We start from the raw sequence: 14,260 nt of genomic DNA, 5'->3' as shown, positions 1-14,260 counted from the left end.
AACAGTGCCATCAAGTGGTAAAGCTTTTCGGTTCCAAATTCCTGTAAATAGCAATGATTGCTGAAGGGAGATCTGTGGAAATCATCTCATTTGTAGGAACCTGCGCTGTTTAGATTAATGAACGATTTTCATATGATTGCACAAGCTGGTAAAATTCTACATGATTATATAGGAACATGATGGCGCAACGTGAGCTGAAAACAATTCTAGAAATCCATTTGTGAAATAGACAAGACATATATACAGTATATATAAAATCTTAGGAAACTCAAGTGGATAGCAGTCAGAGAGGCTCTCATTTAACTCTCATGCTGAAAAACCACTTCATTTTCTTCAGTCATTTAATTCAATGATTAAAAAAAAGTTTAAAAGAAACTGATTGCTTCAGAAATAGTTAAGACCGTGGGGTCCTTGGTGCTCTCTGAGCTTGGTGGTTTTCTTGCAGACATTTCATGACCCAACTAAGTAACATCATCAGTGCTAGAAGGAAGGAGGAGAAGGAGAAGGAGAAGGAGAAGGAGGGAGAGATGGGGAGGGGGGAGGAGGATGTTGCAGTCTGAGTTTGACTGTTTTCTTACAGACATTTCATGACCCAACTAAGTAACATCATCAGTGCTAGAAGGAAGGAGAAGGAGGAGGAGGAGGAGGAAAAGGAGGGGAGGAGGAGGAGGGAAGGAGGAGGATGGGAAGGAGGAGGAGGAAGAGGAGGAGGAGGAGGATGTTGATACAGTCAGAGTTTGGTTGTTTGCTTACAGACATTTCATTACCCAACTAGGTAACATCATCAGTGCTAGAAGGAAGGAGAAGGAGGAGGAGGAGGAGAAGGAGGGGAGGAGGAGGAGGGAAGGAGGAGGGGGAGAAGGAGGAGGATGGGGAGGAGGAGGAGGAAGAGGAGGAGGAGGAGGATGTTGATATAGTCAGAGTTTGGTTGTTTGCTTACAGACATTTCATTACCCAACTAGGTAACATCATCAGTGTTAGAAGGGAAAGGGGTCTACTCTTCATTTATATACAAATGGTGCGCCCTGTCAGTCTTGGTGGGAGTGTTTTTGGTGATTCCTTGGTGAGGCTGTTGTTTACTCCTTGACTGTTTATCTGAGTTGGAAGTTCCACAATTGGGGTAGTGTTTACTTCTTGACTGTTGCTGTAATGTTAATCTTTTGGTATTAATCTCTGATCATCTGGGTGTTTATTGCCAGTGAGAAGCTGTTTTATTCTGTTTCCTTTTAGGCTTTTTGATCATTTCTTTTGAATGGTACGTAGATGTTATTTATCTCTACGTGCCCGTTGATGGCCCAGTTGTCTGAGTTCCAGGCTTCCAGTTATTCTCTAACATTTTTGGACTCGGCTTGATCTAGGATGCCCCCCAGTTCCCCAGTTGAAGCTACGGCACCCAAGATCGCGCCCAACATCGCACCATTCAATCCTGAGCCATAAATATTTTCTTCTACTAGTTAGTACCTTATTTATTTGATAATTATTGTGAAAAGATTTCCCCCCCCCCCCAGGAAAGCACCATTGCCAAGTCAGCCATTCCCCTCCTCTACCTGTGCGTTTGATTTTGCTTAAGTCAAAAGCTTTATGTTTGTCTTGTTAACGGAACTCTTTCAGTCATTTTCCTAACCCACCATTTTCATTCTGGACCATGTACTGTATCTGAGTTGTACACTGTGTTTCTCAGCCTCAGCAACTTTAAGAGGCACGGAGTTCTGACTGGGGAATTCTGAGAATTGAAATACACAAAACCTAAGGTTGCTGAGGCTGAGAAACACGAGACATTATATTTTATAGATGGCACCTTCCACCAGCAAGATTAGCAAAAATGTTTAAAAATATGTCAGATAGAGGTTGGAAATGTAAACATAACATAGGCACGTGTTATTATATTTGGTGGACATGTGGGAAGGCAAAGGCTTATTGGAAAAATATACATATGTGGTTAGAAAAAATATTGGGCGAACAAGTGGATTTTAAACCTGAACTTTTTTTTTACTAGGCATTATGCCTGAAAAGACTAATAAGCAGAAACTATATTTAATTTTACACATCACCACAGCAGCGAGAATAATTTTTGCACAATACTGGAAGAATGAAGGACTGCCATCAGAGGAAGAAATAATCAAGAAAATATTGGAATGTGCAGAGATGGACAGACTAACTATGAGGTTGAAAGACAAAGAAGATACAGACTACTATCAAATTTGGAATTTATTTTATTCTTGGTTAGAGAAAAGAATGAAGGATTAGGAATTGAACATGTATTAGCTTAGCAAACTCCAGACAACGTGGTGACTGAAAAAATTAACATATGTTGATGAAAAAAAATTAATAATAATAATAAAAAAAGAAACATGAGACATTATAGCTATCTTGTCCAGTTTTGAACGTGATGTCATTTGTTGATCTGAAAAGCATCCTCATCCCTTCTTCTTCCAGAAAAGCAGGGCTGGAAGGGGGCTTGAAGACCCTATTACATTTCAGATAAATGGTCATCCAATCCCTCTTTTAAAACCTCCAGAATGTATTTTTTGGAGTAATATTTTTATTTTAAGCATGATAATCACTTTGCAATGGAAGGAGAACAAGAAAATGGATTGTGATCAAGGAAGACATGGCCTTAATAAATAAGTTATTAGAATAAGAAATAGCATATATTTGGGAAACTTAAGAATGTAACTGTTGGAATAATATGTTTATTTTAGACATAATTATCATGTTATAAAACAAGGGAAATTAGGGATACCCGAAGTGTAAATAATATGCTTATTTAAGGCTAAATTGGAATGTGGTGACTGTAAGTAGTAAAGCTTAAAAACAGGATTTGGACTTATATAGCTGAAATGTTATTGATAATTCTTTTGATTGACTGAACTTTATTTAGAAATGTATTAATTTGAATATGTTATATTAATTGAAGGAAATAGAGAGAGAATCTTTAAAGAACTAACCTGAGCCATACATGTATGGTTTTGTTTTGGGATAATTGATTACCTCATCACCACGTTGTTTCCTAAGCACCTTGATGTAAAAACTAAAAAACTAATAAAACTTGTTCAAAAAAAAAAAAACCTCCAGTGATGAAGCACCCACAATTTTCAGAGGCAAGCCATTCCACTGGTTAATCAACAGAGTAACAGAGTTGGTAGGGACACTGGAGGTCTTCTAGTCCAACCCCCTGCGCAAGCAGGAAACCTGTTATCATTCCAGATATATGGCTGCCCAATCTCTTCTTGAAAACCTCCAGTGGAGGTTTTGGAGGAGCTGATAAGCCGCCTGGGAAAGCCAAGGGAAATCATCAGAACAATTAAAAAATGGAAGTTAGAATATTTCAGACATGTGATGCGACACCCAGAAAAATAGGGCATACTCCATTTAATCCCCCAGGGAAAGATGGAAGGCAAACAAGGTCCAGGCAGAAGAAGAACATCGTGGCTTCAAAATCTAAGGGACCGGTTGGGACAAAACTCAGCAGCACTTTTTCGTGCGGCTGCTGATAAAAAGAGGATCGCCAACATGATCGCCAATGTCTGATAACGGATAGGGCACAAGAAGAAGAAGAAGAAGTTGGAGCACCCACAACTTCTGGAGGCAACTTCTGTTCCACTGGTTAATTGTTCTCACCGTTCGGAAAGTTCTCCTTCGTTCTAGGTTGCTTCTCTCCTTCATTATTTTCCATCTGCTTCTTCTTATCCTGTCCTCGGGAGCTTTGGAGAATAGGTTGAGCCCCTCGTCTTCTATATGGCAGCCCCTCAAATATTGGAACACTGCTATCATATCACTCCCGGTCCTTCTTTTCATTAACCGTCCTAAACATACTTTTCATTAAACTAGACGCACTCAATTCCTGCAACCGTTCTTTATATGTTTTAGCCTATGATGGCAAACCTTTTAGAGACCAAGTGCCCAAATTGCAACCCAAAACCCACTTATTTATCACCGGGTGCCAGGTGGTCATGGCTGCGGTGGTGATGGCAGACTGGGTGGGTGGGGCCAGGGCGGCGAGGGCCAGTCCCTTGCCATCTCCGGGGCACAGCACATGTGCCCAAAGACAGGGCTCTGAGTGCCGCCTCTGGCACGCGTGCCATAGGTTCGCCACCACTGGCCTAGGAGGCTAGAACAGACATCCAGGGCATTAATAAAAACATCAAAAAAAAAATAATATAGAAAATGCATCCTCAATGCATCCATCCTCCCTTGAGGATCCAAAGCCTTCACAGAATTATCTCTGTAGGATCTGCTCCAGAACCTTCCGGGCAACGTCACGTTGAATGCTGGACTGTTATTTTCCTGAGCCTTTCTCCTCCTCCTCCCCCCCTTTTTTTGAAGACAGAGACAAAAAATTGTTCTACTTTAGTCGTCTGTCAGCTCCCATCTATCAAGAGAGCTTTGAGAAATGCTGCTTTCGCACATGGGGGAAGAAAAAAGATCCACAATTAAATTTCCATGGGAAACAGGAAAGGTTATGGACTACTAGAGAAATCTCCTCCCCCCTCCTGCCATTAACAAACTAGAGGCAGCATTGGAGCAAGTAAATAAATGCAATCACTTTTAAATAGCAGTGCAGGCTGATTGCCAAGCGCAATCTTTTTACTTCCTGGGAATCAAAGGGTTTTGCTGCTTGCCTGCAGTTATGCTGAACACATTCTCTCCGGGTTCGTTCCTATCCAGACAAATGCCTGGCTGGATAAGAATGATTTCTCCAAGCTGTGGGGGGGGGGGGGAACGGCAAACACTTTTAGAAGATAGACTCAGAAGGATCTCAACAGACTTGAGCAGCCTCCTATTCAACAAAAGGGGTTGCCAGAAAGAAGAAGGGGGTCGAGCTATTTTCCAAAGCACCACCGGATAAGGAGCAACGGGTGGAAAGTAATCAAGGAGAGAAGCAACCTGGGATCAAGGAGAAGCTTCCTAACGGTGAGAACAATCAACCAGTGGAGCGGCTTGCCTTCAAGAAGGGCCTGGGTGTGCCATCACTGGAGACTTTTAAGAAGAAGAGTCTGGAAACCCATTTGTCTGAAATGGTATAGGGCAGAGGTGGGCCACCTTGGCTCTTTGATGACTGGTGGACTTCAACTCCCAGAATTCCTGAGCCAGCCATGCTGAGGGGAAAGGGAGAGGTTTCCAAGCTGAGCCAGGCTGGCTCAGGAATTCTGGGAGTTGAAGTCCACGAGTCATAAATTTATTTATTTATTTATTTATTTATGAGACATATACCGCTTTAAGTGCAAGTACTCTCTAAGCGGTGTACACCAGTAAGCAGTATATATATATATATTTACATTGCCCCCAACAATCTGGGTCCTCATTTTACCTACCCTGGAAGGATGGAAGGCTGAGTCAACCTTGAGCCGGTGAGATTTGAACCGCTGACCTGCTGAACACAGTCAGCTAAAGTGGCCTGCAGTACTGCACTCTAACTGCTGCACCACCTCGGCTGAGCCAAGGTTGCCTACCCCTGGTATAAGGTTTCCTGCAGAGGGTTGGACTAGATGACCTCCAAGGTCCCTCCCAACCCTGTTATTCTCTTAATCAGTGGAATGGTCTGCCTCCTGGGTGCTCAAACACTGGAGGTTTTTAAGAGGAGATTGGAAAACCATTTGTCTGAAATGCTGTAGGATCTCCTGCTTGAGCAGAGGGTTAGACTGGAAGACCTCTGAAGTCCCTATCAACTCTGTTATCATGTTCTATTAAAATGCAGTTCAGTGGTGAGAAAAGGAAGGATCAGCACTTAGGCACGATAACTCAAATGCACAGGTATACAATATAGACGGTACCTGGCTCAAAAGTAGCAACAGTGAGAGGGATCTAAGTATCTCACATACTTATTTAGTATCTAAGTATCTTAGTGGTGCACCTGCCAAAAAGGCTAATAAAGTCCTACATTGCATCAACAGAGGGAGAGCATCAAGATCACATGAAGTATTATAATGCCTTGGTAAGGCCACACTTGGAATACCGCATCCAGTTTTGGTCACTACGATATAAAAAAGAGGTTGAGACTCTCGAAAGAGTACAGAGAAGAGCAACAAAGATGATCAGGGGACTGGAGGCTAAAACATATAAGGAACGGTTGCTGGAATTGGGTATCTCTAGTTTAATGAAGAGAAGGACGAGGGGGGACATGATAGCTGTGTTCCAGTATCTCAGGGGCTGCCACAAAGAAGAGGGGGTCAACCTTGACTCTTGAAGACAGGATAAGAAGCAATGGATGGAAACTTATCAAAGAAAGAAGCAACCTAGAACTAAAGAGAAATTTCCTGACGGCAAGAACAATTAACCAGTGGAACGGCTTCCTTCCAGAAGTTATGGGTGCTCCATCACTGGAGATTTTCAAGAAGAGACTGGACAGCCATTTGCCCGAAATGGTATGGTCTCCTGCTTGAGCAGGGGTTGGACTAGAAGACCTCCAACGTCCCTTCCAACTCAGTGTTTCTGTGTTCTGCATCCTGTACTCCCAATGAGTTCCATGAGGTTTTACAGGACGCAGAGCACAGAATAAGTCACATTTTCAGAAAGGGAAATAAGTTGCTGGAAACCGGCACTACTGGAAAGAGACAATCACCTTCCCAGGGCTCCAATCTACATCAAACTGTGTTTTTGTGTTCAGCAGCATGCACAACTTTGCTGTTTTTTGTTTTTTTTTTTCATCTTGTCTAAATGAGTCCAGGAGAGCTTTAGAAGGCCAATTTGAAGGATTTATTGGACTTCTATTTAGCCAACTGGAGCTCCACTTTGCAGGCTGCTGAGCCGATAATGAAAGTCTAAGAAAAAGGGAGGCTGAATATCTTGATTAAAATAAGGCTGTCAGCCAGAATATGCATTGGGGGAATGTAGTCAAAGGGCAGATAAGATATAATCATACCTTCATCTACGCTCAAAACCTGGAGGTCTTTTACAACTCCTAATTCAGTCAATGGAAGGACAAACTAATGAAGAAAAATATTTATTCTAATGTATTTGGCCAGAGAATGGATCCTCAGTCTATTGTACGTACAAGAAACTGGTACGGCAGTGTTTCCCAAACTTGACAATTTTAAGGCATGAGGACTTCAACTCCCAGAATTCCACAGCCAGCAACGCTGGCTGTCGAATTCTGGGAGTTGAAGTCCACATGCCTTAAAATTGTCAAGTTTGGGAAACACTGTGGTACGGCATAGTGGTGAGTGGGACTTGGTGGTGAGTGGGGCTCAAATTATCATGTCCAACTTTAGACACCTTATATTTAGACGTCGGATTCTGAAGAAGGCTCTAATGTTGGCATACGTGGAAGGAAAAAGAAGGGGGCAGCCAAGAACAGGAGGGGTGGATTCAGTTACAGTGGTAATGTGGGCAGCATTGGAAGAGCTGCAGGACAAGGTTAGGAACAGGATATCACAACGGAAATCTACCTGCGTGGTTGCTAAGAGCCAACAGTGACTTAATAGGATGTAGTCAATCATTCAGTTATGGTGGCTATCAAGCCAAGCAGCAATGGGAATCAGGGAAGAGATTTTTCATCTCTGAATCTTACCCAAGGAGACAGCGAAGTGTGGGGCCCTTGGTGCTCTCTGAGCTTGGTGGTTTTCTTGGAGATGTTTCCGGACCCAGCCAGGGAACCTCATCAGCGCTGGAAGGGAAGGGGGTTTGTGAAGAGGAGGAGGAGGAGGAGAAGAAGAAGGAAGAAGAAGAAGGAAGAAGAAGAAGAAGAAGAAGAGGAGGAGGAGGAGGAGGAGGAAGAGGAGGAGGAGGAGGAGGAGGGGGAGGATCATTCTGTTGCTTTGTGTATACACTGAGAGCTTCTGCACCGGAGACAAATTCCTTGTGCATCTAATCACACTTGGCCAGATAAAGTATTCCATTCCATTCAACTGGCCATCAGCAAGCAAGACAGTGGGGATCCTGATAAGTCAGACGTGTCTACTGAATATGGTTTTTTTTTAAAAAAAAAAAAAAAGTCAAGATGATGGTGCAATCAAAGCTCTCCTGGGGCTTCCAGGCTCATTGTCTCACCTAAAACCCAGCTGGGCCTTTGATTGCACCGTCCAAGCAGCCATCTTGATTTATTTATTTTTTTTACCATATCCTGCTGTGAGCTCGCTGATCCCCAGGACTAGTCCTAAAAGACCATTTGCAGAGGACTTCTGCTTTTTCTAACTCCTCGTACTTTTCCCTAGCTTTAATAAACGTTAGGTGACATGAAAGCAGTGTTCTAATATTTGAGGGACTGTCACAGGGAAGAGGGGGGTCAACCTATTCTCCAAAGCACCTGAGGGCCAGACAAGGAGCAATGGATGGAAACTGATCAAGGAGAGAAGCAACCTGGAATTAAGGAGAAACTTCCTGACAGTTACAACGATGGAACAGCTTGCCTCCAGAAGTTGTGGATGCTCCGACACCGGAGGCTTTCAAGAAGAGACTGGACAGCCACTTGTCTGGAATGGTAGTGTGGGAAGTCAACCCCCCCCCAGAGAAGGAAATATTAAAAGGGCAGAAAAATATATTTTCTCAAAGGATCTTAAAGAGGCAGAAAAGCATGCCCAGTTTTTCTTAATAGCCCCAAGTCTGCCTCCCCCAAGCAAAGCCAGCTCTATACAAATACAGATGTAAACCATCAGGAAAGTTGGAGCTAGAAGCTTAGGAAGACAAAGATACCTAAAATCTGCATACACCACCCAAACGCTAAGAGTCATTAGCCCCAGCACCAGGGAAGCAGGATATGACCTTTGGGACATAATAGGATTAACTCACAGATGCCAAAGGGACACAGGTCAGAATACGTGACACAGGAAATACAAAGCCTAAAACAGGAACAGGAAACTACTCCAAATGAAAGGCTCCAGAGGGTATAAAAACCCACTCCCCACATGTGCTCAGCCCTTTTTCTCTCTTCTTTCCTGCCAGAACCATCTTTCTGTCTAGCTCTTCAATAAACTGCAATCTTCTTTCTAAAGCGGTCGCCATGTTGTTTATTTATCCCTGGCTTGGATGAACCAGGATGAAGACTTTTCCTTCAACAGTAGGGTCTCCTGCTTGAGCAAGGGGGGGGGACTAGATGTCCTACAAGGTTCCTTTCAACTCTGTTATTATTCTGTTCTTATTCTAAATACGCCATGGGGTGCAGGATCCTATTGGCCAATTAAAAATAAAAATGGATATATGAGTGTCCTAAAAGAAATTAGGCAAAATATCGGAGAACTTAAATGTCTAAGCAACTATCAAGCTGCCACTAGGATTGATGACTCACATCAGCCATTTTTCCCCCGCCTTTGTTGGAGAGACATGTAATTTAATAAGGGCCATCAGTTTTACACACCCGGCCACACGGGGCTAATGTTTTTCTATTTAGAAAATGTATTAGTACAAACAGCCGCATTGACAGGTTTGTTATGTCTGATTTGCAGAGGCTAATTTGGGAAGGCAATCAAGAGTTTTTAGCCTGCCCTAATGGCGATGTCTTGGGGAGGCTTTGTGTAACCAGTCCTGTTATGCTGCAAGTTTTTTTTCTTTGCCACAATTGGACATAACCTGAGGCAACCAGAAAAGCTGCCTGGCCGAGGAACCGGCTCACAGGCCGTTTAAATACAAGAAGAGATAAACAAAGACCCTCAGGAGGGGAAGGTCGGTCTACAGAATGTGGGAAGTCAGCCCTCCCCCCGAACAAAGAAATATTTTTGGAAATATATAAAAGACAGAATATATTTCCCTACAGGATTTTAAAAGCAGAAACCAACCCCGCCCCCAAGTCTCTCTGTCCCAAACAGAAACCAAGTCTGCAGAAATGCAGATGTGATAATCTTGTCAGAAAGACTGGAGTCAGGAAACTGGGATTAGGAAAAAAGATCCCTAGAATCAACAATCCCTCACACCAAAAATCTAAGTGTCATCAGCCACAGTCCCAGGGAAGCAGGATTGACCTTTGGGACATAATAGGATTAACCCATCACCATCAGAATACCAGAAAGGCACACTCAGACTCAAGTCAAAGTTCATGCCACAGGCACAACTTCAAACAAAAAGCTCAAGAAGGTATAAAAACCCACTCCCTACATGTGCTCACTCTCTCTTTTCTGCCAGAGCCATCTTTCTGTCTGGCTCTCCTCTTCAATAAACTGCAACCTTCTTTCTAAAGCAGTCGCTTGGACTGAACCATGATGAAGACTTTTCCTTCAACAAGAGGAAGAATGACGCAAAAGGACCGAAAACCTCTGATTTTACCACGAAGCATAGCATAGCAGAGGCAAAACTTACAAGAGCCATGTCCAACGAGGAACGAGTCTTTGTATTTGGGGTTCCTATAAGAAAAAGAGATGTAAACTGTCAGCGTTCCACTATTTTGACAATATTTTTTAGTGTGTTATAGACATATTTTGTTCCATGCGATTGTTACGGACATAAATGCATCTTTGTAGAGCAGGAGACTGGAGGCAGTGCCAGTTTCCAAGTATTGAAATACCTTTTTAGTAATTAGTAAATTATTATATTTCAACATCAGAACTTCCTAACTGTGTTTAGTGATTTAGAATTATAATTAATTCATCATGAAAGATTTTGTGAGCTTGAGACTGTCCAACATAAGAAAACTGCAATAAATAAAATCTAGTAGCCTTTCTGCTATCTTCCCTTCTAGCTCTATTCCATTCCATTCCATTCCATTCCATTCCATATTTTCTATTCTATTCTATTCTATTCTATTCTATTCTATTCTATTCTATTTGCATCAAAGACCCCCCAGTTATCCTCTTCCTCCTCCTCTCCATAAACCCCTCTCCCTTCTAGCACCGATGATGTGACATATTGAGTAATGAAAGTCTGCAAGGAAACAAACAAGCTCAGAAAGCACCAAGGACCCCATAGTCCTCTTCATTTTTGTGCCTCCTCCCCCCCTTCCTCCTCTCCGCAAACCTCCCTCACTTCTAGCACTGATAATGTTTCCTGCAAGGAAACCACCAAGCTCAGAGAGCACCAAGGACCCTTCATTTCAACCCTGCACTACAAATATTATCCTTTTTTTATTTTTTCCCCCTGAAGTTAAAATACAAAGTAAACAGACATAACAAAACAAAAAAACTATAAATGGGACACAAGAAAAAAAAAGAAAGAAAAAGTGTTTATAACAAATATAACATTGACAGTAAACATTTTATATTGGTCGTTTTCATTTTTCAATAATAAGATAAGCAGCATGGATCAAAAGCCTGGCCAAAGAAGAGATGGACCGATTAACTATGAGGTTGAAAGACAAAGAAGATACAGACTACTATCAAATTTGGAATTTATTTTATTCTTATTTAGAGAAAAAAAATGAAGGATTAGGAATTGAACATGTATTAGCTTAGCAAACTCCAGACAACTTGTGGATTGGAAAAATTAACATATGTTGATGAGAAAAAAAATTAATAAAAATAAGAATAAAAACAAAAAACAAAAGCCTGGCCAAAGAGCGCCCCTACCTTAACCTGCAGAGAAGGCACTCACCAGCAGAGGGCAGTGACGGCCAGCCGCTTGGCTTTGTCGTACTGAAACTTCCAGAGCGGCAGCAGCGTCCCCATGTTATCTCTGTATTCGTCCGAGGCATCTTCAAAGTACTTGAAATCTAGCAAAACCAAAACCTCACATCGGTTTTTTAAATCAGCAGTAGCAAATTATTGCACAAACCAAGATTTTGGCACTGTGCATATTCTTACTGCACCACTGAAATAAACAAATGGTACTATATAGGGCAGTGGTTCTCAACCTTTCTAATGCCGTGACCCCATAATACAGTTTCCCATGTTGTGGTGACCCCCAAGTCGGTGTGGCCACCAATAAGAGGGAGTAGAACAGCTGGGGAAAAGGGAAAAAAATGGCGGACAGCGTGGTTTGGCGACCCCCGTGAAATGGTCGTTCGACCCCAAATGGGGTCCCGACCCACAGGTTGAGAACCACTGGTATAGGGAGATGATTCTCAACCTTGGGTCACTTGAAGAGAGGTGGACTTCAACTCCCAGAATTCCCGAGCCAGCGTGGCTAGCTAGAAATGCTGGGAGTTGAAGTCCACCTGTCTTCAAGTGGCTCAAGGTGGAAAAACACTAGTATAAGGTTTCCTGCCTGAGCAGGGGGTTGGACTAGAAGACCTCCAAGGTCCCTTCCAACTCTTGTTATTCTGTTATTCCATTTTTTTTGTTATCCAGTTATTCTGTATAGAATTTCTTGCCTAAGCAGGGGGTTGGACTAGAAGACCTCCAAGGTCCCTTCCAACTCTTGTTATTCTGTTATTCCATTTTTTTTTTTTTTGTTATCCAGTTATTCTGTATAGAATTTCCTGCCTGAGCAGGGGGTTGGACTAGAAGACCTCCAAGGTCCCTTCCAACTCTTGTTATTTTTTTTTATTGAAAAGTTTTATACTAGTTTTTAACAATTTCCCCCCGTAGAATAACCCCCTCCCTCCCCCCCTCACTTCCCAGAGCTGGTTACAGGGTTACAAATAAACAAGCAAATTCTAAATAAACTTATCCAGCTGTACAAATAACAAAATCAATAATATGCTTTAACTTGAATACAAAACAAATTTAAGCAAATTTAAAAAAAATAACAATATAAGCAATTCCAAATTAAAAACTAAAAAATTATTCATAATCTAAATAATACTTTTTAATCCCATATCAACTCTAATCATAATTTATCCATTAAATCCCATATTTTCTTCACATGTAATTTATCCATCTTCTCCACGCCGAGGTGTATATTTCTTTTAAACAACCATTCATCCATAATAAACACAAGATTCTCCCTCCAATGTAACCCCACCAACAAACTTACATTCAATAAACTTGGCTCTTTGCTTTTTTTGTTTTTTCCCCCCACCCTTAAGTAAATTTATTAATACCCTCCTACTTAAAAAGTTTTAGCAAACCATTCATCTTAATCACTAAAATTCTCACCAACAGAGATCATTAGAATTTAAATTCTTTTACACCTTTACCCATAACAACTCTTGTTATTTTGAATTCTGTTATTCTGTATAACAGAGGTCCCCAACCTTTTGGGCACCAGGGACTGGTTACGTGGAGAGAAGTTTTTCTGTGGGCCGGAGGGGGTGTGGTTTTGTGTGCTGCCTGCATCTTGTGAATGGAGTTTTCCTTGTTTGTGAGGACTGGTTGCTGGCATGCTGTGGCCAGGTACTGGTCCACGGACCAAGGGTTGGGGACCCCTGCTGTATAGGATCTCCTGTTTCAGCAGAGGTTGGACTAGAAGATCTCCAAGATCCCGTTCCGACTCTCTTATTCTGTTATCTCCAATTCAGCACCGGCTTTGTTGGCACCCCCCAGCTTGGTATTCTCAGCAACCATTTTTTCCCCAGCTTTGCATTCTTACAAACGCTACACTAAGCAAGATGTTAAAATTCTTTCTTCCCACAGGCTTTGAATCATACCAAAAGTATGACTGTTTCTCTTTTTAAGCTACTGTGGGAAGTCAGACCCCCATAGAAGGAAATATTAAAAAGGCAGGAAAATATATTTCCTCAAAGGATCTTAAAGAGGCAGAAAAGCATGCCCAGTTTTTCTTAATAGCCCCAAGTCTCTCTCCCCCAAGCAGAAACCAGCTCTGTAGAAATGCAGATGTAAACCATTCAGGAAGGTTGGAGCTAGAAGATTAAGAAGACAAAGACACCTAAAAAATCTACGTACCCTACCCAAAGTCTAAGACAAGACATAATAGGATTAACTCACAGATGTCAAAGGGACATATGTCAGAATACATGACACAGGAAATAGCCTCATAGAGGAACAGAAAACAACTCCAAACAAAAGGCTCCAGAGGGTATAAAAACCCACTCCTACATATGCTCTCTCTCTTTTCTACCAGAGCCATCTTTCTGTCTGGCTCTCCTCTTCAATAAACTGCAACCTTTTTTCTAAAGCAGTCACCATGTTGTTTATCCCTGGCTTGGACTGAACCATGATGAAGGCTTTTCTTTCAACACTACAGATAATCCTCAACATACTAATTTAGAGCAGAATTTCCATTGTTAAGCAAGGCGGGTTGTTAAGCGAGTCGCATCCAATTTTAACAACCTTATGGGCGATTAGAAACGTTCAACGTTTAACATTCTTGCCACGGTTGTTCAAGAAATCACTGCAGTTGCTAAGCAAGTCATGCAGTCGTTAAGCAAATTTGGCTTCCCCCTCTCTCCCCCCCTTGATTTGGGTTGCCGGAAGCTGGATGGGAAGTTTGCAAATGGCGATCACGTGACGTGGCAAACGTTGTGAATATAGGTGAGTTGCCAAGCATCTGAATTTGT

At 42.1% G+C, this 14,260-nt stretch overlaps 1 protein-coding gene across 1 annotated transcript in view; it reads right to left on the bottom strand.

Annotated features, from left to right (window-relative positions):
• DNAI1 (dynein axonemal intermediate chain 1) overlaps positions 1-14,260 on the bottom strand; it is a 205,599-nt gene that overhangs the window by 128,290 nt on the left and 63,049 nt on the right. Inside the window, exons 11-12 of the mRNA XM_039355382.1 lie at positions 11,455-11,572; positions 10,228-10,271 (exon numbers count right to left, since the gene is read on the bottom strand). Of these exons, the coding sequence (XP_039211316.1) occupies positions 10,228-10,271; positions 11,455-11,572 (162 nt within the window). The remainder of the gene's footprint in view (positions 1-10,227; positions 10,272-11,454; positions 11,573-14,260) is intronic.

Source organism: Crotalus tigris, unplaced genomic scaffold (genome assembly GCF_016545835.1).
Source record: "Crotalus tigris isolate CLP2741 ecotype Arizona unplaced genomic scaffold, ASM1654583v1 scf7180000018684.1183181, whole genome shotgun sequence".
In the NCBI taxonomy this organism is placed as follows: Eukaryota; Metazoa; Chordata; class Lepidosauria; order Squamata; family Viperidae; genus Crotalus; species Crotalus tigris.
This window is presented reverse-complemented; position numbering and strand designations above follow the sequence as displayed.